At 44.8% G+C, this 26,252-nt stretch overlaps 1 protein-coding gene across 2 annotated transcripts in view; it reads right to left on the bottom strand.

Annotated features, from left to right (window-relative positions):
- EVC2 (EvC ciliary complex subunit 2) overlaps positions 1–26,252 on the bottom strand; it is a 1,020,434-nt gene that overhangs the window by 289,224 nt on the left and 704,958 nt on the right. For both annotated transcript variants that reach the window (XM_069631972.1, XM_069631971.1), the window contains exon 19: positions 24,945–25,032. In XM_069631972.1, coding sequence (XP_069488073.1) covers positions 24,945–25,032 — 88 coding nt within the window. The remainder of the gene's footprint in view (positions 1–24,944; positions 25,033–26,252) is intronic.

Here is a 26,252-nt window from a genome sequence, read left to right on the forward strand (position 1 = left end):
GGCCTCACTGACTTACAGGGAGCCTTCCTCGGAGTTTCCACAGTCCTCCGGGGCACCTCTGGCAAATTTTCCTCAAAAGGCGTCGAGAGCGCTGATGGAATCGGCATCGACTGCGACCGAGGCGCCAACGACTTCGACAACTGCTTTGAGGCCGGAGCCCCGAGAGTGTCCTTAGACGGCCTCTGCGCCGATATCGTTGATGACTTCTTCGAAGCCGAACCGGAGAGAGAGGGAGACGGCGCCAGTGGCGTTGATGCCTTCTTGTAGGACCGGAACCTGGCACGGCTATGGCGATCAACCTTGTTCGATCGGGACCTCGACGGTTCCCGATGATCGTGCTGATTGCCTGAGCCCGAATGCATGAGAGTGGTGGCTCTAGGTCATTCCTTACCGGCTTCTCTCGAAGGCGAAGACGGAACGGTGCCTTGCGATTCGAAAATCGCCATCATCTGCTGGCAGATTGCGTCCCATTCGGCCGGCGACAAATACTTGGTGGGACAAGTACCCGCCGTCTGGTGGTGTCCTCCGACGAGGACGGGGAAGGCGACTGATGACGGCGCTTCCGAGAATGCCTAGAAGAGTCAGAGGAATGTCGGGAACCACTCCGAGACTGAGACCCCCTGGACTTACGCTGACGCGGAGAGTCGCCCCTCGAGTCGTCAGTCGAAAGCCCAGCAGATTTCGGCTTACGGGCCTTAGAAACCCTACCTAACGATAATTTCTTCTTCCGCTCCCGCAAGGCCTTCGATGTGAGACACTGGGAGTCATAGCAGTCGTCAGTGGCGTGGCTTTCACAGAGGCACCAGAGGCAGACGTCGTGCGGGTCTGTGATGGACATTTTGCAACCGCAGTCCCGACACTTTTTAAAGCCCGACTTCGGGGTAGAAGAGGATGAAGACATTGTCAATACAATGTAGAAGAACCTCTATAAAGTAGAAGAACCGAGGTACGCCGAGATTCCGAAGCGAACATGTTCGCAGAAAAAAATGGGCCTACAGGTGTCATGCGTCCTAGATATACCATCCGGTGACGTCGACCATCGACGGAGGCCCTCGAGGGACAGTGTATTGACGTCATAGACGCAGGACGCCAACGCCGAAAAAGTTTTCCAAAGCAGCACAGCTGTGGTCATTACTGTCAAAGTTGTGGAATAAGTCGGAGGATACAATCCCTTCGAAAAAGTAGTACAGATGGAGGCCAAGAGTTAGCATGAAATTCAGGCACACATCGTACAATTTGTGCAAGAGAAGACAGGAAAATGAGAGGGAGAATGTGGAGCAGGCACAAAAAGCAGAGGCTAAGCTTGTTCAAAAGGAATTGGCAAATATGTGTGTAGAAGAGGCAGTCATTACAAATTCTATGGAGGGACAGCAGGTGCAACTGGGACAAAAGACACACTGAACTGGGTATGACGCAGGTTTTTAAAATGTATTTATTGGTCATTTGTACTGCGCCTATAAACAAGTGTTTCAAGCCGCAGCAAGGAAGGAGGGTCACAGTAGAAGAAAAGCAGCCATCCTAATAGACCATTTGACATTCAGATTGCGCAAGTGCTGTACCGAGAAGTGCACAGGGGAGGAGACGTGGGGAAGTCCAGGAATTAGGTGGGAGGGCACATAAGAAGAGTGCCAGGGTCGGCCTGGTGGACAGGGCCAGGGGAATGCAGAGAGTGAAGGGGGTTCCACAACTTAGTACACAATATGAGGCGGGAGTGGCTCAAGGGGTGCAAGCCAGCCACGTGTAGGCATGGGGGTGTGATGGCAAGTGCAGGATGAGGGTTTGGAAGACTGGTGTCACTGGAGAAGTGTAGAGGTAAACTGGGCACGGGGGCCTGGTGACATGCATGACTAAAAAACGAGGCCATCAGTCTCAGGCATTGGGGACATTAGTAGGGGAGGCGCAGGGAGAAGGAAGAGGAGAAAAGGAAAGAGATCCGGCTCAAGTCTGAGAGGGTCAGGGAGGCCATTCCAGGGAGAGACACCTACGGAGGAGAGAGATCTACCTCCCACGCTTGGAAATATTTCAATTTGCAGAGAGTTAGAGCTAGATGAGTGAAGGGCTGTAGTATGGAGGTTTTTAGGGAGAGAGAGTTGGCTATAGCGGGGTCACATGCCCCAGAAAGCCTTGTGGATGATGCAGAGGGTCTTGAATTTGATCCTCAAAGCAACCAGGAGCCAATGGGGAGATTTAGGGGCTGAAGCGGCCCCTGGTCTTTAGGCCAAGGATAAGTCTTGCAGTCCTATTCTGGATGGGCGAATGGAGTAATTAGGCAGATTGAGGAAGAAGCTTTTGCAGTAGTCCAGCCTGGAAAGAACCAGAGCTTTGGAGACATTGAGTCTTGGGGTAAGGTGAGGCAGGGCAGGATGCCTTCCATGAGGTTCAGCTGAAAGTGAGCCTTCTTGGCCAGGTCCATGATGTGAGATGTGAAGGAGCGAGAGAAGTTGAAGATGGCGCCCATGTTTTTTGGTTTGTATGAGGGCGATGGGAGGGGTCCAAGGAGGGTGGCCAGAATGTGGGAGTGAAAGGGAGCTGGGGTCCTGATTAGAAGGATCTCTTTATTACTGGCATTAAGGCAGAGATCATTAGTAGTGCACAAGGCCTGAATAGTAGACAGGCAGTAAGGATTAAGGAAAGGAGAAGGGGAGGGAGAGGAGGGTAGCTCGAAGGAGATCTGCGTGTCATTAGCATAACACTGAAAATTAGGAGAGAAGGTGGAGATCAGATGGGCTAGAGGGGCAAAGTAGATATTGAAGAGTCAGGGTGAGGGGATAGAGCCCTGAGGGACACTGCAGGTGGAAAAAGGAGAGTAAAGGGCCCAGTTGAACCTGGGAAGGTCGGTCAGCGAGGAAGGTCAACCAGTCCAGACCCAGGTCTGTGATGAGACTGGTGTCATGGAGCCGTTTTATCAGGGTGCCATGATTGACCATGTCAAAGGCAGAGGAGAGGTCAAGAAGGATGAGAACAGAAGGAGAGCTGGAATCGAGATTAGTAAGTCTTCAAGGGTGTACAGGAGAGCAGGTTCCATGCCTCTGGCAGCTCTAAAGCCAAACTGTTGGCCGTGGAGGCAACAAACAGATTCTGTGTGTTGGACAAGCTGGGAGTTGGCCAGCTTCTCCAAGAGTTTGCCCAAGGAGGGGGTAGTGGAGCTAGGGCAGTAATTTGCCAGACAAGAAGGATCACTAGAAGGTTATTTTGAGGCGAGGGTGCACAAGGGAGTGCTTGAGGAGTGAGGGGAATGTTCCAGTGGCAAAGGAGTGATTGCAGAAATCTGTCATGGCAGTAGCAAGGGAGACAATGTCGTCATTGATAGTACTAGAGGAGAATGCAAGCACCTGTTTGGAAGAGACTTTCATAAAGTGAACCGGTCAAGAAACCTCTCTAATAACACTGAATGAGGTTTCTTGGAGAAAAGGAGGGGAGTAGAAAAGGAGAGCAGGCAAGTGGGGGCCAACAGAGGCATTAAATAAGGTGAGGGAGAAGTATGCTGAGTAGAGGTGAGTGAGGAGAGGATGTCCTGAGTTTTAGAGATGAAGTGAGAGGCCAGAGAAGTGCATAGTGCGAGGGACGGCAGGGGAGAAGTAGTGGAAACTGCAGTAGGGTTGGGGAGTTCCTTGCGGATTTTGAAAAGAGTAGCCTTGTTGTTAGTGGCCACTGTAAGGAACTCATGGTGGCAACAGTAAAGACAGACACAAGTGATCACAGTTCAAGGGTGTTTATTAAACTGAGTTTGCAGGTTGGAAAAACACCTAATCTAAACCTAGAGCTAAGAAGGGCACAAGCTACGACCATCAAATGATGTGAACAAGCTCTAGTGGCAGTGTTTTTTGCAATTCAAAAGTCTTCGACCATTACTATGGGTTGTCCAGTGGCATTGTACGTAGAGCATGTGGTCTTTGGGATTCTAGAAAAATCTAAATCCACGTTGATGACTCGTGTCAAATTCATCAATTCATCCCATGCAACGTCACCTAATAAATCATTTGTAGCAGAGCCAGTGCAGCCTGAAGATATTGTTCATGATCGTACCATGTTTGAGGGAGAAGAGGAAGAGAGGGTGAATGTTAAAGAGGATGCCCGGGAAGGGGGCAAGGTCATTTTTATTGATGGGTCTTTGATCATCAACCAAGAGACGGGTGAGAGGTATATGGGTGCAGCTGTCGTGGGTCTTGTGGATGGGGAGTATCAGCTCAGACTGAAGAGATGCTTGCCTTCCCATTACTCTCCACAGGCGGTGGAACTGGTGGCACTTTTAGAGGCACTAGAAATGTGTAAGGGGGAAGCATTCACAGTTTATATTGACTCCGTGTACGTCACCTCCACCGTTAATTCAAGGTCATCAAGATGGCAGAGAAGAGGATTTAGGTGGTCTGATGAGTCCTCTGTCCAGCATACTGCGCTGCTATCCCGGGTAACTAAAGCATTAACCTTGCCAGCAGAGTTAGATCTAGTTAAGTGCGCTGGCTATACTAACCACACTAATTCAATGGCTCTCCGAAATGATATTGTAGACATGGCAGTGAAGGACGCAGTGTATATTCCTTTCAGACTCCCAGAAAATGCAGTGCTGGTGATCCAGATAATAGAAATAAAAGGAAAAGCCCCTAGAGAAGAACAGGAGCACTGAAAAAAGAGAGGATGTGTTCTCTCACCCAAAGCTTTGCTTTGAAGAGGAGAAGTGACAGGGAAGGTAGTAATACCTGTACAGCTGCTTCTTTTGGCTCTAGAGCAACTACATTACCCGTCACATACTTCTCGATGACAAATCACAGCAGAGCTCCAGCAGGACTGGTTTATCCCTATGTTGCAAGGACGGGAAAGTACATTTGTAGGGATAGTGTAGTGTGCAAGGAGTTCAATGTCACAGTCAATGGACCAGGGACACACATGGAGCCCCGCATCCATGCTGCTGTGGGGGGGCTATCCCGAGGTGCTGCTCCAGTTATTCCCGGAAGACAAGGAAAGGCCTCTTGGACCTTGTCCTCCCACCCTCATCAGGGAGTAAAGATCTTGAACATTGGACCATAACAAGATTCCAGACATCTCAACATGGAAGGCAATGGGCCACAGCCTCTTTTTCACCTGTCTGACCATGCAGACTAGTGCTTGGGTGTGGCTGGAGCTCCTGGGCGTGGCTGGCTATATAAGCCATGCCCCGGCTTAGAAACGTGCTTTGCATTATTCTGCTTTCCAGCAGTGTAACGCTGACCATCGCCTGCAGCCTGCCGCTCACCATCGCCTGAATCCTGCAACAAGAAAAGAAAGCATCAATAAAGGACACAACCCACGCTGCCCGTCCTGCATCCTGGGCAACTTACCTGAAGAATCTCTCCTTCCGCCCGTCGGGGAAATCAAGCAACAACTTCTGCCGATGTCCTGTTCAGTTTGCCTCATCGCATCTCTGTTCAAACACCGGCACCTGGAAAAGAAAAAGACACAGTCAGCGCACACGAAGTAAGACCATAATAATCGCAGTAGCAAGCGGGTGCACGCATATACTTACCAATCAGCTTGGGACATCAAACTAGCCGCGCAGGACACTCATACTGGAGCCACTTCAGCGCTCGTGCTTCCCGGAATAGCACTGACTACTGCAACACAAGAAAGGGACGTTAGATAAATAAGAAAGGAATGTTAAACAACAAACGTCAACAAACCACGACCTGGCATGAGGTTGAGCGGCCAGGAAAGAGACTGGGAGCTAGAATACTGAAACAGACACAGAAAAGGATGTTAACACAAGAAGGAAAAAACCTTGAAGCAAGGCAAACACTGCCTAAGTTGTTGTGCCGCAGCAGGCCTGGGCTAGACTCTACAGCTATACTGCCACATGAACCAGTGAAGTAACTAGGTTCAGTCCATACAGGAGCACAGAGACCGCGACCCTGCTGAAAGCAAGCAGGATGGAGAGCTTGCCTACAAAAGTCATAAGGTGACCAAAGGAAAGGATATTGACCCTGAAACCTAGGGGACATAGTTCCTGGTGGAAGAGGGGAAATACTCAACACCCTTTGCAGCCCCAATTTATCGTCACTTCCACATCGCCAGAACTGATTTCTACCCCTGGAGCAGTCAAGAGATACCGGAGCTGTCGGCTACCAAGAAGCAGAACCCCGAGAAGCAGACGCCTGCGACCACAGCAGCAGACGCCCCCACGGAGACAAGATGAGCGTAACATTGAACCCCAGAAATACCATGAGGTCAGTGAGGGGGTCTGCCCAGGCCCTCTGGTCTATTCAAGGAGCTCCACATCGATTTTGTGGACATAGTGAAGTGCAGTAACTTCAGATATTTATTTGTTGTGGCTTGTCCATTCTACAGGTGGCTTGAGGTTGGGCCCTGCACACAGGCCAACAGCATTGTAGAGAGGCATAATGGGATCCGTAAGACCCAGTTAGCCAATTGTGTGAAGAATTAAATCATGGTACGAATGCCCCACACATTTTACATATGAAACTAGCCAGAGAAGGACCACCACTTGAGCCCTCATGAAATTGTGACATGGCATAGGTTGCATACACCTCCCTCACCTACACAAATGAATTCTGATGCACACAAGACTGAAGGGGTCCTGCAAAGTGTTTAAGCAATACCTTACAGTATAAGCGAAAAGTGTTAAGACACTTGAAGGGATACCAGCAGCCCTCCACCTGCACTGGAGCAGGCATTGAAGTTAAGTACGCCCTGTGGATCCCTCACTGAAACCATGCCTAAAGTCTCCTCCCAGTTGGCCAGGGAAAGGCAAATGCTTCCTGATCCTAACCCTGGGGATGGTGTACTGTGGGAGGATCACCTGAGTGGAGACAGAGCCCAGGGTACTAAGGAGATTAAATTCGATGAGACACAGTAGTTGTTTACTACTGTGCCAAAAATGATTATGACTTATTCTCATATTTATGTATCTCAACCTCATATTAAACCTAAGGTTGTGAATCCTAAGGTTGTAACATCACAGTGCACTATATCAAAAGAAAGACCCTTTTTGGTATTTAAAACTAAACGCCCTCCTCAATCCCAAGGGTGCAATAGAAAGTATTGTGGAAATTAAGGATGTAACGGTATACCAGTATCTATACCGTTACCAACAATTGAACAATAATAACGGCCACACTGTTTATACCTGATACCGTTAAGTGTGCTTTTCAATCTGATTTGAAAAGGCTGCAGTAAGCAAATGTTGCACAGTCCTGGTCTTGCCCTCTGGGATGTGGCGTCTGCCAAGGTGGCCTTTTTTGGCAGACAATAGTATACGGAAAGTGAGTCCACATTAGTAAATGCAGCTTTGCTGCTGTGACCGCTCTTTTTCTGTATAGTCAGGTCAAAGATCAGCCGACTGCACAAATTGTGTTGAAATCTGCCCTGTGCCTGAACCTTTGAGTTCATCATGCAAAGCTGGTAAGGATGAGCTGACTGACTGGCTCTGTAAGCATACCAGAGACTCCAGTTCATAGACTCTGCCAGACCTGGATTTTATGGCCAAACTAGAACAAAGTTATTTTGTTTCAGGCATCATTTATTTGAAAGTGAACATACAGATTTTAAACGTTTTCCAGTCATGCTGCTCTGCACTACATGTCAGATCTTCATTGGTGATTATCCTGATTTTCAATTAGCAAGACCACATGGATATCACAAGGGTGAGCTGAGGGCCTGACCTAAAAGTGAGCATTTTATTGTTCCTTTTGTTCGTATGTAGTCCATGTTAAAGGATATTTGTACCATGTGCTATCACCACCGGAGTGGTCCCATGGCACTCTGGCGGCTCTGAAAAGGGGAAGGGGAGCGAGTTAGTGGGGATAAAATGAAACAGTGCAAGCGAGCAGTGATGTGCTGTTGGCAGCCTCATCCCGGTGGTTCCTTTGGCTGGGCTTGGGGTGTTTTTACGGTCGGCAGTCATCATGTGTGTGTGTTTTGTTTTGTTATTGCAGTGTAGTGAATTTTGTGCGGATTGTGTAGTAGGCATGTGGTTGTGTTTGGTTAGCGTTTGAGAGTTGTATGCAGAGGGGTGAAATTGTTAGTAGATTGGTTAATTGGCATTGCTGTCCTTGCAATTATGTCTAGGTATGATGATTGCTATCATTCAACATTCCATCTGAGTGTGGCACTTGCTAATCTATAGTATCCTATCAAGATGTGAGGCAGGCTAGTGATCACAATTCCATCTAAGTGTGGCACATGCTATCATTCATAATCCTATCTAGATGCAATGCAGGCTAAAGTTAGGAATTCCATCTAAGTGTGGCATATGCTAACAAACACATTTATGTCTAGATGTGACGCAGGCTGAAGTAAGAATTCCATCCAAGTGTGGCGTATGCTAACAAACACATTTCTATCTAGATGTGACGCAGGCTAAAGTAAGAATTCCATCTAAGTGTGGCATATGCTAACAAACACATTTCTATCTAGATGTGACGCAGGCTAAAGTAAGAATTACATCTAGGTGTGGCATATGCTAACAAGCACATTTCTATCTAGATGTGACACAGGTTAAAGTAAGAATTCCATCTCAGTGTGGCATATGCTAACAAACACATTTCTATTTAGATGTGACACAGGCTAAAGTAAGAATTCCATCTAGGTGTGGCATATGCTAACAAGCACATTTCTATCTATATGTGACGCAGGCTAAAGTAAGAATTCTATCTAGATGTGAGGCAGGCTAAAGTAAGAATTCCATCTAAGTGTGGCATATGCTAACAAGCACATTTCTATCTATATGTGACGCAGGCTAAAGTAAGAATTCTATCTAGATGTGAGGCAGGCTAAAGTAAGAATTCCATCTAAGTGTGGCATATGCTAACAAACACATTTCTATTTAGATGTGACACAGGCTAAAGTAAGAATTCCATCTAGGTGTGGCATATGTTAACAAGCACATTTCTATTTAGATGTGATGCAGGCTGAACCTGCACTAAATCTGCAACTGTGCCACTCACCGGTCTCGGTCCTTGGCCCAGCCACTCTTCCCTGCACTGCCTACCTGCACTACGGGACTGTCTCTGTTTCCTACAGCCCCTTCTCCCGGCACTCACCTTGCACTTGCCACCAGCTGGCCCTATTATTTATCTTGTATTCTACTAACCATGTGCACTTTCCTCTCTCCCCTTCCCCTTGCACTTTTCCCAGTCCCCCTACCCTTGCACTTGCGTGATCTGAATAATACCTGGCCTAGTAGGATCGTTGTCCGTCTCCCCTTGTTCTCCTCCCTGCCTCGTCGCGCCTTGAAACACTTGTGTATAGGCGCGTTACAAAAGCCATATCATATCATATAATATCAGGCTAAAGTAAGGATTCCATCTAGGTGTGGCATATGCTAACAAGCACATTTCTATCTAGATGTGAGGCAGGCTAAAGTAAGAATTCCATCTAAGTGTGGCATATGGTAACAAACACATTCCTATCTATATGTGACGCGGGCTAAAGTAAGAATTCTATCTAGACGTGAGGCAGGCTAAAGTAAGAATTCCATCTAGGTGTGGCATATGCTAACAAGCACATTTCTATCTAGATGTGATGCAGGCTAAGGTAAGAATTCCATCTAAGTGTGGCATATGCTAACATTTTTAATCCTATCTAGATGCGACGCCGGCTAAAGTAAGAATTCCATCTAAGTGTGGCATATGCTTACAAACGCATTTCTATTTAGATGTGACGCAGGCTAAAGTAAGAATTCCATCTAGGTGTGGCATATGCTAACAAGCACATTTCTATCTAGATGTGATGCAGGCTAAGGTAAGAATTCCATGTAAGTGTGGCATATGCTAACATTTTTAATCCTATCTAGATGCGACGCCGGCTAAAGTAAGAATTCCATCTAAGTGTGGCATATGCTTACAAACGCATTTCTATTTAGATGTGACGCAGGCTAAAGTAAGAATTCCATCTAGGTGTGGCATATGCTAACAAGCACATTTCTATCTAGATGTGACACAGGCTAAAGTAAGAATTCCGTCTAAGAGTGACACATGGTAAAATTGGCATGTGTGTTAGTATGAAAATGCAAGGCAGCATTTACAGTCATGCCATGAATAGATTCAGTGACTTGCAAAACAGTGGAGCCAGGAGCACGTTGCTTAGCAACCACTCGGCCGGCATCATGTGCCATTAGTTCAGTAAGTTAAGGTCCTACTGCACTGAGCAAACCAAACACACATTGGAACAGCTCTTGCTTGGGCTGTGCAAATTGTAAAAAAAGGACGGCCAGTGAAGTCATGTATATCGAATTACTCTCCCCAAGGTTTAGATTCAATGAACTTAAGTTTTTCATGTTCATGGATCAGATAGCCATCCAGTTATGTTTTAGCCTGGAATTCTGAGATTTGTAGTTTTCCCACCAATTTGAAAGATGGGGAGCTACACCTCCCAGAATTCAAAGGGGGAAGGAACTGGATGCCCATCTGATGCATGTCCACAAACAACCTTAGCTCTGTAGACCAGGCATGGGCTGGCTTTTATAGCATTAGGCGCATGGTCAAACCAAAAATGCAAAATGCTTGTGTGGGCCAGTTTTTTGGGTCAAATTGGGGCACTTTTTTGGCCAATGTGGGCCAGTTTGACGAGTGACTTCACTATTCACTAATAGTTTTGACCACTGCTGCTGAATAAATATTCCTTGAAATGTCCAATTTGCATAACATTTTATCAAAAACCTCTCCCTTGTGTCCTATTCAAACAGTGTTCCAAAAAAATGAATTCTCATTTGCAAATGTGGGCCACCTTTTCGTAGGTGCCTGAGACCATTTTACACCCCAGTCCAACCTTGCTGTAGGCTGTGTGAACACTGGGCCTATCAGTGCTTTCTGCTAGTAAATAAACTAGTCCCACTGTCCTCTGTGTAGATTTGCACATTGGCACTTGAGCTGTTGCTTCGCTTGATCCTTCACCTACCTACCTTCGGCATATAGGCACTGGACTCAACAAACAGGCAGGACAGATTCTACATTCAATTTGAAGTATCCAGAGCAATGTGGATGAGATATTTCTCAGGTCTATTCTATATTTGTGACATCTCACACGAAAGCATTCCTCCGTCTCAACTTGCATCCTGATCCTAATGCGGTCAGACCTGGGGAAAACGGTAATGATGGGGCTGTGGTGAGGCGGTGGTCTAGGCCATATTTGTGCTGATATGTATTTTAACTTTGTTATTTTCAAAGTTTTGTTTGCCACTATCTTTAAGAAGGTACATGAACATGTATTGCAAGAATCAAGAAACAAATCAAAGCTTCCACTGAACGTTGTCCCTTTAGGATGACATGGTCAGTGCGACTCCGACATCAGACCTTCATAATACACCAGGCAGATGAAAAACAAGCTATAGTGATTAGATTAATATGCAACCTTTCTGTGAGTCTGTGTTGGTTATGACATTTTGACAATGACATGGGTTGTCAGACATCACATGAGTGACTTTTCTCCCTTTAATGGAATAAAGCGTTATCAAACAAACTTTTTGTCGCAGAAAGGGGTGATGATGCCCATGCTATGTGGTTCCAAAAAAATGCAGGTCAAAGCTGATTTTTAAAGCGATGACCTGTGACTGAGCAGCAAACTCATTGCTCAAAATGTGCCTTTTAATACTTCCACTAGTCACTCTTTCATTCAAGGCGATCAACGAGTGAGCGCCATGAAAGACCAATTCTGCAGCTGCCTTAGGTTCCTGGAGGATCAGCTAAATATGTGCAGAGACAAGTTTCAAAATGCTACCTTGGTACAGCTGGAAAATCCTGCCTGCGTATTCATAAATCAACTAAAAAGCATTGACTTGATGGTATAGATAAAGAACTTCAAATGCCATAAGGCAATGTAAAGAAAAAGTTACTTTTTTTGGTACAAGTAGTTTCAGTTGGAGCAGTTTTCAATGCCATTCTGTAAATCACACGTGCCTGACACAAAATCAATATGTTAGCAATAGGATGAATACATACAGAGCCAAGCAGGAAAAGGATTTTCTTTGCGGTTTATATATTTATAATGGATAATGTTTTCTAAACATATGACCATGGGGGATTTCCCTGGTTCCATCAATGAATTTACATATAATAAGTCACACAGCGAAATTCAAGCATCTCTGTGGGTATTCCGCGCTACCATACCAAAGCGTAACATGTCTGTGATTACTATACACCTTTTGGCCCGCAAGTAAACTAAAAGCTGTAACGTAAAGAGAGAGAGAGAGTGCGTGTGTGTGTGTATGCGCACAAGCGCATACTACCATCAGCCTCCATTGCTCTGTGGCATGCAGATTATCAAGATAGCAACATGTTCATCTTCACCAGTAGCCAGTGGGGGAGCTAAAAGCCTAAATAACCACTTAAGAAAATTAAGTTTGCTTTGCCAGACGCAGCAGGCACCCCCCTTCCTCCTCTCCAAACGTGTGTTTGTGTTGTTTGGTGGAAGCAAAGGTTGGAATTTCAGTGGAAAGTATGTTGAAAAGCCCTATTCTGGCCCTGGGTACCTGGTTTAATTTGTGATGATGAATCTGATAATTTATGAACTTTAAGAAAATATTTTTTAAGATTAGTTAACTCCACCTGCTATATCGCGATAACCATGACATACCTTTGTTTGGCAAGAAGGATATCGTACCGCCATAAAACCAATACAGTGACACCCCTAGGAAATACTTTCTTCATTAAACTATCTTCATATGTAAAAAGTAAAACCCACAGTCCCTCTGTTACCGATATTAAGGGAATTAAATCGACCCTCATAAAAAAAATCAAGAGGCAGAAAAAACGAACTTTGTTAGAACAAACTACATGTCCCTGAATCCTAGGCAAACAGACGAGGAAGAGGGCTGAAGAGGTATACAGATGTAATAGTCAGGCAATTAATCCTAGTATCATTGGAGGAGTCAGGCAATTGAAGCTAATGGCTCACACCTGAAGCCTATTGGCAAACCTGTGTGGCATAAAAGGCCCCAGCAGGAAAGCAGGAGATGGAGAAGGAGTGGCAGAAGGAGTTGGAAGGCTGGCAATAGTAGTAGCAGAGGAAAATCACAAGACTGACAAGTCACAAGGAAGTGAGAGCACAGAAGGGTTATGTAGTTGTTCTAGAGCCAAAAGATGCAACTGTACAGGTATTACTAACTTCCCTGTCACTTTCTTTCTCCAAAGCACTTCTGTGGGTGAAAGAACACATCCTCTTCTGCTCCTTGCTCCTATTTCGGCTGTGCCCCCTGCACTTAAAACACCTCCACCAGTCCTGCAGCGGTGATGCACGTGGCGGGGCAAAGGCACAGTGTTCAGCGCTCCAGAGACTTCTGCTGCTTGTTCCTGGTTTGGCCATGCCCACCTGGACTTAAAACACCTACACCAGCCCTGCAGTGGTGAAGCCCGCGGGGTGGCAAGGTTGTAGAGTTTGGCGTTGCAGGTGTATGGAGCAGCAGGCTGCAGTGGGCCATCTTTGTTTACTTCGCTTTCCTCTGTTAGCGATCAAGAGATAGATTTACAGTCGCTGTTTGGAAAGCAATGCTGAGGTGAAAGTAAGGTGAAAGTAAGGTGAGCTACAGTTAGTTTGGGGGTCCATTGTTGCTGACTGGCCAATCCCGGAACAGTTGAAATGGAGATGGCATAGTCCCCACTAACTTCCCCCTATCCGCCACTTCTCTTCTGTAAATATCTGACCGCCAAGTCCATTTTGCATGATGTATCATTATCAAAGAGCAAGCTATGGGAGCCTGCCCGCCGAGCCACGGCAAAGGCGGCAAGGAAGGCAACCCAGTTATTGGCACAATTTCTGCATCCTGGGGAAACCCCGGCACCATGATCACCACCATGGGGGGGGGGCTATTGTCTTATAAATGAGATCCATCACTTCCTTGGAGGAGTCAGCAACCTCAACAGTTGACCAATGTGGGGGGGGGGAAATCACTGGTAATCCCACCAACCCAGGTAATCAAGGAAACCAGTCTGCTGAGCAATAAGAGGCTTTTATTGCGGATGATAATAGGGGCCCACTCAAAAGGCCAAATCAGCACTGTGGAAAAATCTGTCTGCAAGGTCACTGAGGAAGACAAAGCTACTGCCAGTGGGGAAAATCCCCTGGTTATAATCCCAGCTGAAACCCCAATGGTAAGTGCTATCTCTGCTTTTCCCATCCCCTCTGATGTGCCTACTTCACATGGCCCACTTCATCTGATATCCCTAGGGCAGACAAATTTCTGATAGCAGCAGTGGTCGCCACAACATTTGCCCGCTTCTTTGACTATTCTACTCTGGGCTCCGTCTGTCTGCCTGTGTTTGGTAATGCCTAAGCTGATCATTCACCCACTTCTGCAACACATCCTCCCATCCTAATGGACATTGAGACCGATGAGACAACAAGAACTAAGTCCGCCTCCCCTTGCCCTACCTGTAGCATCTGGAGTGAGAGCACATTGTCAGTACACTCAGGGTCCAGTTCCCATCTCCGATTAACTCCACTCAGGGTTCCTAAGGTGATTGATCCTGGTACTCAACTCGTCGCTGACCCTCCTGATAAGGAGGACCTCACAGGGAATGGGTGTTATTGCGAATGGGTGCTTTAGGAACTAGTAGCAATAAAAGAATTGCTTTTAACCTTACTGGAGGCCCAGGGGAAGAGTGGAGAGAAAACCCGGGGGTGGGTCAGGGGGAGATTTCTATTGTGACCAACCTACTGTCACAAAACCCTATAATTCATCGCTGAAATGTGCCAACAATCAAATCACTCCAGGCATGTTGCCCCTACAAGAGCAAGCCAAAAGTCTTAATTTCGACCATGTGAGTTCCCCCTCAGCCTCTTGTGAGCCTAATCCCCATTACCATTGCCAGATGACGCAGTCCAAGTCATAGACGCTACTGCGCCCTAATATGCCTGGCAATGCCCTTGACTGTAATACAAAGCCCTTTGCATTGGCGGCCCGTGAGCAACACCTAATGGGCTCGAAACACTCCAACACAAAGGATCCCGGTTCACACAGCCACCGCCACATGGGCAGTATGTTTAAGCGTAATGACTATGGGGAAGCCAAAAAGCAGCACAGCTTTCCTGTATGGGGTTCCCAAACTACATGCCAGCCAGCGAGAACCTATGGATGCTCTATTTAATAAATGTCTACATTGGATCCGCATGACCGAGGGTTGTGCCTTGTCTCCAGGGAAACTCTGCAGGGATGTTATAGAATGCCCAGAGAGGCTGTTAACTCACATGACTCTATAAAACTGGTCTTTCAGAACCAAAGTGTGGCCAGAGGTGTCATGGGTAGCTCAGGAAATTATGTTCAGGTTGCAAAAAGCGGGATTGTAATCGGCCCATACCCTCACCCTGGAATTGCTGGTTTACCACAAACACAACAACTAACCATGCCCTATGGGGTGCAAACAATACACCATTGGGTTCAAGGCAGAGTGGGAGGATTGTGGGTCTATCTGAAGACTGGTGCCTTGAACTGAGCCCTGATCATATAAGGTTCACATGAGTTCTTTATACACCATTTATTGCGCCATGGTAATGTATTGAAACAATGACATCAGTTGTAATGGTTGAAACTAAAATGTATTCATAGCCCTTTGTGATGACACGTGTCTCGACACTACTGTGTCTTTATCAAATCTGGGCAAATCTGAAATTCCTTATCTTTATCCAGTTGGATTCAAATTCGATTTTCCAATCTTTGTGTCAATGCCTGGGTTAAATCCCACCTTGTTGAAATGTCTTGTCTCACGACGCGTGTCGGTATAGTTATAGATCTATACTAACGCCCGTCACAGAAGGGGATATTTTGAAGCAAAATCAGAGAATTGTTACCAGTGGATTTTTGTTTGATGAACTTTTCCTGTAACTTGGAATTGATAAGAACTAGTTCAAGACTTTTCTTTTCCTTTGAACATTTTGAAGTTGACTTTAAAACCAGGACAGGAAGATCATGCAGATATGTTTTAATATTGTGTATTATCTTGTGTTACTTTTTCATTTTGTTTAAATGTTTGTTGTTTAGAGTGAGTTCCAGTTTACCCATGCTAGAGATTGTTCCCTTAGCGTTTAGACTAGGTAGGGAATTCCTCGGTAGAGTAGGGCAAGCATGACTTAATTTGAAAACAGGTACTTTAATCAAATGTCTTACTTTGAGAAAACTACAAGCAGTTGTCTGCCTCACATTACTGACGCCTCATGGCCCTAAGGATTCTCTGTTTGTTTCATTGCAAAGGGGGTGCAAATAGAGATCTGGAATTTAAATGTTTGTATATGAAAAGGAATGTTTAAGATTGTAAATTGTGAAACAATGAAGGCTTTTGTGTTTTTTTTTTATCTTGATCATGACTGAAGATGACATTCAATATGTATATAAAAACCTCAACATTGGCTAATCGTATGAAGCCCGGGGAGAAAATGTTAAGAGGAAGAAGAAATGTTGACAAAGATTGTATCGATAATGATAAATTTCATCCCATAACGAATGCACATGGCTTCGCAGTTGACAATGTATGGTATAGCCATATGAGGGCTGTGGGGAGAGAGATCTGTAGAATATTGCTACATATGCTCTCTCATCCCCATTTTTCTGGTGTTCTTAGGGTATTTTTCCTGAGTGAGGTACAGGTGGCAGATGCACTATATCTAGTGTACTTAGCCCTATGCAGGGTTCGAGGGCAGTTTAAAGGGCAAACAATTACGTCATCAATCATACCAAGTGATGATGATTGTTCAATGGCGGAGCGTGCAGAACACAAAAATATTAGGTGTATTCAAAGGGTCTAATTGATCTTGGAATGAGCAATTCTTTCTAAAAATTGTTGGGAACAAAGGGTGAAGAGTTGCAGAGCTGGAGCAATGAGAAAAATAATTTGCAGTATCTGACTCCGCTCAAAGAGCCAGAACAACATGTTAATATACAGACAGGTGGCTTCATACCGCTTCCCCAGCACTCCTACCACACACTACCGCACAATGGCACTACGTGCCATCCAAATTTCGCATGAGTGTATGTAGTGGTTATCATGCAACACTTATCGGTTGCATACACTTATCGGTTGCATGGAACACTACAGGGGCCAGCCTATAGGCCAGTGCACACCAGACTTATAATGCTACTGACTCAGGTAGCAGCCATTCCGCCAGATGCAATAACCCTACCAGTTGGAAAATAATCAACAATTCAGCCCTGAGGAAGAGCAGATGCTCAAAACATATGTTGGCTGGGCTCACAAATGTGTTAGAGATCTTAAGACATGCCTATATAGTGTCGCCATTTCAGTTATTAGGGATTACCCTATAAAGCCACCCATTGTTATTATATTAACTTGCGTGTTTATACTCTTACCAATTCATCGATTATGTAGTAAAGTATTTTATTGGTTCCAATACAAACACTAAATGCAATGCTTTGCCCATGAATGACAGTTCTTATTTTTGGTTTGTGAGGCGCCTGGTGTGACAGAGTGCTTGCACTGTACTTAACTGTCCAGTGTGTGTTAGGGAGACACGCCATTGTCTGTCTCTGGCGCGACTCAACATTTTCCACTAACTCCCCATTTGCAGCGCAGTTGACTGGGACACGCCCAATCTTTTGAATTAAGATGCAGACATGTACCCATTGTTCTCAATGTTTTAAGGGTGATGGCACGGTGCCCGTTGGCACAAATGGGAACTACAGTCGCACACTACGCATCACCGATTCAGCTGGAAATACTGCTGCGCTTCTCGGTAAGTTTTTGATCTGCAGAGAGAATGCATACAGGCAGTTGCCTACAGCCGTGTGAGGTGTGTGCAGCCTCTCTACCCTTCATGTGCCTGTCCTCGTGATACCCAATGCCCAAAATTACATCTATGCCCCTTTTGTCCCCTGTGCCCCTTTCACCACTGTATATAGACAAATCAGAGACTATGTTTGACGGAAAACATCATAGAAACGCAGGAAAAGATCAAACTTCCTTTGAGCAGCATCCTCACAGGCTTAAGACAAAATTCCTGATCGATATCGGCTGTTTAGCCACACCAAGACTTTCTTTGCCTCCCTCCTGGCACCCAAGGCCCAAGCATCAGCTAATGCCAAATGGCACCATGTGGCCATGTATGAACTACTGCTCTTTGTTAATGCTTCAGTGTTAGGGCTTAGTGCCATTTAAAGAAGAGTTACGGGCACTAAAGCTCATAACTTTGCAAAACCGTTACATACTCGACTTCTTGACAGCAATGGAGGGCAGAGTATGCCAGAAAGTTGGGAATACCTGTTGCACATATGTGCCTCCCAGTGATACAGAAAACTGTACGCTCACCAGAACTATTGCTGCTCTGCATAAACTGAAAGTGGCCATGGAAACTGAGGCTGGGATCACCAATGGTTCATGGATTGGATCTTTATTCTCGTGGCTACCTCCTTGGTTAAGCCTTGGTGTACAGATTCGTATGCCTATTTTTGTCTTTTTATTTATTCTTTTTTGTTCCTGCCAACTCAATTGTTGAGTGACCGTTACACTCTCCCCCTTCTGTTCGATGCGGTGCTTTTTCCTCACAGTAATCCCTAGCATTCCCTTGCACCTTCACTTTGGGGCGTAGTAATTCCCTGATCTTGACTTTACCGCACTACACCCCCGGTTATGTTCTGGGTTGACTAGCATGTCTGCTGTCTCTTTGACACATGCCTCCCACTGTTTTCGAATTTCCAGAGAATCCTTTTGACTTCTGCTGTGCAGAGCATTACGTTTGCACTTTAGTCTCTCCACCTGCTGTGTTGTAAGCACAAACTCTGCTTCTTTTTAAGCTACTAATGGCGCTTAATAGGTATTTTTGTCTTTTGTAGGACTGACCTAGTGGTCTTCTACCTCCTACTACTCTTAGTAGAGAGCACCCACGGGCATCGTTTGAGGTACTTCTCCCCTCTTTCTGTATGCCTCTGTTCATGGATTTTGAACTCATCAATGCATTTTGCTACTCATGAGCTGACTATTTGTCTTTGTTTTTATTTCACAGATGCCATGAAATGTTCACTGTTAGTAGTATCACTCCAATTGTAACTTGGTTACGTTGTCAAATTTTGTCACCTCCTGATGAATGTTCCATACTTGCCTTGAGGAACAGAAACATGTCGAGATATCTCTCTGTATTGTAACCAGAGATTTAAATGTATGACACATTGATCCTAACTGAAGTAGGGTACTACATTATATGTTTTATATGTACCCATTTGTGTTCTTTTTATACATTGTTTTTACTAGCTATCCAAGCTTGTCATGTAACTCCTGTTCTCGTTTGTCTTTCATTGGATATCTTCAGTTTTGTACTGTGGACCACTTCATTTAATTGGCTGTTTTAACCTCTATGATTTACTATTAAAACCTGATATGTATCTTTTAACTGTGACTGGTCCCCTTTTCGAAGCACTTTAGCTTTGTTGTTCTGTATTTCTGGCATCTACACTATAGCTTTGTCTCCCTTTATTTATATGGAATTTTGTCCTCCCGGACATAGACAAAGTATACATTGCTAACCTTTCTTAGTCAATTGTATACCGGGCTTCCTCCCTGTATAAGTTGCCCTCCAAATGGTGCCACTCTGTCTGGGGTCTACAGGATGTGTGGGAGGGGGATTAGGCACCCTGGACTGAGTTGCCTTGGCAACTCAAGTCGCACTCTTGTGTGATTGGCCCAGTGGTGAGCCGCCCGGCTCCCCACTTAGCATGTTTGAGTGACAGCTAGGCTGTTGAATGGGGGTTTTTCAGCATAAAAGCAGGGATTTGGGGACTGGAACTTCAGAAGTCGCCACAAGACCTAAAGAATCCGAAGAGGGAAGAAGCTGAGCCATCTACAACAACGACACCACCGGTGGAGCCCTGCTGTACGAACTCACCACTTCCCCGACGACAGAGGAGATCTTCTTCCAGGAGAGTCTTCTTCCCTTTGATCTGGTGGGACCAACCAGTTCGCCTTTTTCACCTTCCAGGACGTCTCATGGTCGAATCGCCCATGCCAAGCACGCCGGCGGCCGAATAGCCACGCTTCACCACTGACCGCAAATAAAAGGGTCGTACCTCTTAATCGGGAACTCCGCGGCTGGTTTCATCCCTGGCAGTGCAACAACTTCCAGCTTTCTTCCTCGTCAGGATCCTCTCTTCCTCTGGTCGAAGCCAAGACTTGCACCCGCTGCCAGGAACAACTGCCCCCGCTGGAACGTTCTCACCATTTAAGGTACTGTGTCCCGCCTGGCCGCCCTTACAACGGACTGTCCAAGGTGTCCCGTAAATCCTTGACTTTCCAACTGGGTTGGCCTCCAAACCTTCTAACTTTATCTTTCTGAACTGACCCAACCTCTTTTGACATTTTCTGCAAAGACTTTGAGTGCATTTCCACTGTGTGATCTTGGGCACATTCAGCTTTGGTCTCTCTAAGAGTGGGCCTGGCCTATGAACTTTGGCTCTACAGTAGACCCTCCCTTTCTTGACTTGCTGTGGTTACTTAAAAGTGTTGGTACTGTGTTATTCCCATGCTCTTCCTTTTCTCTCCCTTGTTAACAAATTATTGGAGTGCCATCTACGGTTACGCGCTCACCTCTGTTGTGCTAATAAGAGGTGTATTAACCTAGACTTGTCGAATAATTAACTAGGGAGGTGTATATAATTATAGTGACTGTGTTTGAACTTGCTTGAGATATTAGTGCCAGTGTATTTTCATAAGTGTGTTTTAAATAAATAATTATATACTTTTAATACCAAAGCTCGGGTCAGTGTTTGCTTGTTCTACTCTATTTTTAGCTCTATTGTGTATACTCTATATACTGCCTAACTCTTCTTGAGAGAAGTCTGACTGCTCAGCCACAGCTACCAGGTAAATCTGGGTGGTGCAGACTGCTACCAATTGGGTTTACTGCTTACTCCTGTGGTCTTAAACTTTTTGGAGTGGTCCCTAAGGGAACTGTACAAGTTTCTGCCTAACACCATTGCAGATCAAAGAAGCTGTTGACAACGTTTCCTTTAGTTTTGAGGGACCCACAGCAGCACAGTTTGACTGGCTTTTTAGGGTGGGTTACTGAGTGTCTCTTGCGACACCTACAAGCTGAAACTGTTGCATTAGGGTACAGATAGGGAGGAATTGCATATGAGGAATAGCCTGTAGGTCTTATCTGCCCACCCATTGACTTCCCATGGCCCTGCTAATCCCTATGGCCAGTCCCACTCAGTTCTTGCCCCCATCTCCCAAAACACCTCCTCATGCGAACCTTTTGAGCTCGATTTATTCAAGTCTTACCATCACACCTTACACTCCAAGAGCCTGCCAGTGTTTTTTCAAAGCAGTTTTATGAGAGGTAATGACTTAATTGGAGTTGTAAATCCGCTACAAAGCATACCTGGTAAGATAATTAAAATATCTTACCAGGTATGCTTTGAGCCACTCGATTTGTAAGGACTCTGCAAAGTCCTGTCAAAAACAAGCATTGCCAAAGCCAACAGTTTTGGCTTGTGTAGAAGTATCAGGCATTGCTCAGGCACGGTTATTAGAATCCCAGGCGCTATGGCACTGGCCAGTTAATAATAGTACTGCAGTGCCTGGGAAGTGCCTTTCCCATGCCTACACAAAAGCCCAAACTGTTGGCATTCCTAATGCTTGCTTAATGTGTAACGGGAAGGGACTTTGAAAAGATAATAAAAATAACGGCACCGTCAGGCAGCTGAAATAATATAAGGAAGGCTGAGTAACATTTCTATGAATGTGGGTTGGGTGCACGAGCAAAAGTTGGCTCTTCTGATATATATCATACTCTCCCAAAGGAGAGTGAAGCTCCATATGGGCCGTCAGGCTTTATTTAATTGTATTAAAGAAATTCAATGGTGCCATTACTCATAGTATTTTATCTCTGTCAGAACGCACCAGCAAGGTCCTGTAAAACATGTTTTAAATGCCCCATGGAAAGCCTGATGGTGGTGGTGTATGGGCAAGAGCAGCAGCAAATGAGGCGGCACTTACCTGACTTGTGGTGCATGCTTAGGGAAAATGTGTGTGGGAATTGGTGGGTAGGAAGACCTAAAACGAGGGGAAGCGAGAGGACGCATGGGGCAGAGAAATAACAAAAGGGGCAACCGTGGGAACACAATGCACAAAGGTAAGTGCAGGGAGACATGACAAATGAGAAAGCTGGGGAGTGAGCCAGGATATGGCGGATGGCAGAACAGAGGTTTCCAGGCCCTCCTGCCACTGTTAACACTTTAGTTCTGCCCATGTCTGCCATGTTTGGGAGGGAAGTGAGTGCATAAGTGCGCGATCAAAAATGCACTGCTCCAAAAAATAGATGTGTGAATACAAATTTATGGCCACCATATTGAAGACCTCCAAGGACCCAGCTTAGTTCTAGGTTAATTCAACCACATCACATCACATCCTCAAATTGCAACACCGACTATCCCTGCAAGCTCATATGTTCAAGGCATCCTGCGTCACCCACAAAGCAGTCACAACCAAAACAACATTATCTAGCTGAGAAACACAGCATCTCCAGAGGTTAGAGTACCACTAGAAGCAACAAAAACGCTATGATGAACTAAGCACTCCAAGAGGGAGGGCAATAGGAAATGGGCCTTTTTCGGGTATGTGCGCTGTCTCTTGAACAAGTTACCTATTCAGGTAAAACTGGCCGGACAGCCCTACTCTGCATAAAACAACTCACCAATTGTGGATCACTCCATCCAGGCTGCATTTGTATCTCTGGATGTCCCTCGCTCCCTTGTTCCACCTACCAATCCAGCCCCTCTACTACCCCTGCACACTCCTATTGGAATAATATGTATCCTATTTACAAATAATGTGGAATGGGACTGATGCTGGCCAGATGCTAGGATAGGGCAAGGTGACTGCCACCAGCAGCGGAGCATTGTGGGATCCCATTTTGTCTATAAAATAAATCAAGTCTGCACTATTTTGAGACAATAGGTCATTTTGCATGTTGGACCATTAACCCTTTCACAAATCCTGACATTTTCGACTGCAAGGAGCTGCATAACTAGAAAGTATTCCTTTCAACCCATCAACGTGTATTGCACTGTGAAAACTGAACACATCCCTTCTGACTGTCAGACTGTGTGGGACCTGGATTAAATGCAACATTATCTCTAACCTATTACACAACATGAAACATTCCTTCTGCCAAGTAAGTTAGGAAAGGATTCTTATACAGGAGCAAAATGCACTGGACGTTGCAGCAGCATCTAAGTGAAGTCAGAAGATAACCATGGCTTTCGTGTGCTGTTGCAGTGTTTAAGCTAAGAAAGACATACCTTTGTGATGTTCAACTATATGAATAGCCACCAATTGAATCATACCTGAAGCTACTTTATTATCTACGAAAAAATGAGTGAAGTTTTATTCTTTAATAACCTACTCTTAACTTAATCAATTCTAGGGAATGTTTCACATACGGGAAGATGAGATTAAAGTGTTACAAATATTTGCTAAGCTTTGGTGTTAGAGCTGTAAACCAACTATGTTTTATGTAGATAGCTTGAGAAGTACACAGACCCATAACAAAGCAACCCGGCATAAGTCCCAATAGAAACATGTTACGCAACAAGTGCATGATTGTAGCCCTATTTTATCAAATCTGCATCAGAAGACTACAAGTTGCAGAATTCAAAGTAATGTGAGCTTGAAAAAATTCCCTATTTGGAGCACTGCAGGACTTGAGGCAAACATTATAGTACGTGCTGAGTACAAGAGCCTCACACGGGAGACAGGCAGAAAAGGAAGGTAGTGCAGGAGAGGAGAAGAGTTTGAGTAATAAAGGACAGGAAAAGAGAGCAAAGAGAGAGAAGGAAACCAGCAATAGAGGAGAACAGTGGAGAAGGGGGAAGTATTTTTTGAAATCTCTAGGACAATACAATCATACTTCCAGCTATCCATTACGTTATCAAGCCTATTAGATCAGAAGAAGCTGACCCATTAAGGCCCAGGTTCCCAGCCTTGATCTTTCACTGGAAATGAATAGTTTGGCACAGCACTTTGAGTAAAAAACTATCTGCAGAGTGCCAGCACACTTGCTGATCTGGTGCTGGAGCTGCAGATTGTCAGATAAGCCTGGCGTGACCAATGGCCCAGCAGTACACACTACATCTAAAAAATTGACATGTCAACTCTGGTGGGTCTCTCCTGGCCAACAAACGTAGCAGCTTCTCCTAGGCTCACCATGCCAGTGCAGATCTTTAGTATCCCTTGGACAACACATTCACATTATTTCCTACTCTGCAGGTGACTGAAGAAATATGAAAGTACAGAATGGAAGTGTGATAATGAAGATTAGTGCTTAAATGTTCTAATCTGATTGAAGAGTTTGGGTTTTGTTGCTACCGGAGATGGAAGCAAGTGAATGTGCAGATACAGCGAAGCAAGTATTTGGGCATTGGTCCTTCGGATGCTGTTTCTTGGATCATCCCAAAAATAGGTACCCAAAAATGTTGCCGGCACCTGAAAGACTGATTTTGATCAATGGCCAGGGCAGCTAGGGGGCTACAATGCCATGCAGAGAGGGAGTAGACTGTGCAGAGGGAATGGAGAATGTGAGACAGCACTGAATCCGTTTGACTCTGAAAACTGAGACTATTAGATCACACTATTGCAACACATGCTAATTCTCACTATCAACAGTGCACAAAACATGGAGAAACATAAGGGCTTAGCATGACCATGGGTGTTTAATGTGCAGGATCATAACCAAAGGACTTCCACAGGCAGTTTCACACCTCATATGTCATTTCCCTCCTCCCACTAGCACTCCTGTATGTTTAGCACATAGGCAGCAATTTAGCACCACCTATTAGCCAAAACCTAAAAAGGCAGGTCCCTGCTTGAAAACCTAGCATTGGCATACTACAGTGGTGACTGATACACAGTCATGTGTATTGTGGACACTAGATGCTTGAAAATATGCATTGTTGAACGAATAGGTGGGTTTCACACTCTGTTATATTAGCAAAGTAGAAAATACATCAATTTCTCATTTACCTGTTGGTGTAATGTGTGACAAGATTCCATTTCCATTTTTTCCCGCTGGCCTTCACTCAAGACACTACACATTTCTTCTTCTTTTATGCTGAAATGAATTACGGCATTACCTTTTGTTTATAATACAAATGACTCCTAAATCGACCCAGCAATTTTAGTACATTCGATCCTAAAAGATCGCTATTTTCTAATGTTTTTGGTTCAATGATAGAATAATGCTAAAACAGGATAAACATGCAGCAGTGTGTAAAGGAACAGTCCTTTTCTTTTTTTATTCTATTTTATCATGCAGAGAGAAACAAAGCAGTTAACATTTAATAAAAGCAGTGCAGAATTATAATGACCAAATTAACCAAATAATAGAATAAGTCACACTGCATCAAAAGTAAATGATATCATAGGCAATTAAATGACCACTCTAATTTCCGGGAACTGGTACCATATTTCTTTGAATGCATTATCACCTTCACGAATGTCATAGTCTCCTATTCCACAGATGGCTAAACTACACAATTCATCCAGGTAACCAATTCTTTTTTTAATAACAGCATGATTTTCCAATGTTTAAAGGTCTGTTTTTTTGTGGACATCAAACATCTGGTCAAACAAAATCGTTCAGGATATGCAAGGCATCTGCAGTCCGAGAGGACACTGAGCAGGACTCTGAATGGATACACGTGTTTTGCCACTTCTAGTGAAATAGTCGACGTTCTAAGACATTCCACTAATCATTCAAGCGCAGACATTTCAGAAATGTGGTAGATCTACCTTTAAGTGTTCATGTGTACTTTAATATACAATTCCATCACTTGACTACGCCAAATTAAAGATGTTCTGTTCTGTAAACTGTGTCCGAAGCTTTCGCACATTCATGAAATTTGATTCATTCTACAAACTAAACAAATTTACTTTCGACGTTCATGTGGGGAAAAGTGCAGAAGAAAGGTTTTGCAGGATTTCATCTGCAAGATGCAAATTTGATACGCACAAACTTTGCTTAAAAAGATATACATTGATAGTCACAATATTTACTTTCATAAAAAGGGCATCTTATTTACCTGGAGAATCAGGAGAGCAGTTCCTAAACTGCATTGAAGAGAAGCGAGTTTTGTAAAGGAGCTGAAGTGGTATCAACTCTGTTCACATGCAGGTGGTCATGGCGAACCAAGCCTTATTCACCCCGCTCTTGAATGAGCAAGGGAGGATGACCGAGCAAGAAGTGCCAGCATATAAGTATTAAGAGGCAATCCAAGTTTGAACCATTCTGGAAATGACTTCCAGGTTATCAAACTTAAATGAAGGTCCTTT

The sequence above is a fragment of the Ambystoma mexicanum genome, chromosome 6q (assembly GCF_040938575.1).
Source record: "Ambystoma mexicanum isolate Mex_15411 chromosome 6q, UKY_AmexF1_1, whole genome shotgun sequence".
Taxonomy (NCBI): Eukaryota; Metazoa; Chordata; class Amphibia; order Caudata; family Ambystomatidae; genus Ambystoma; species Ambystoma mexicanum.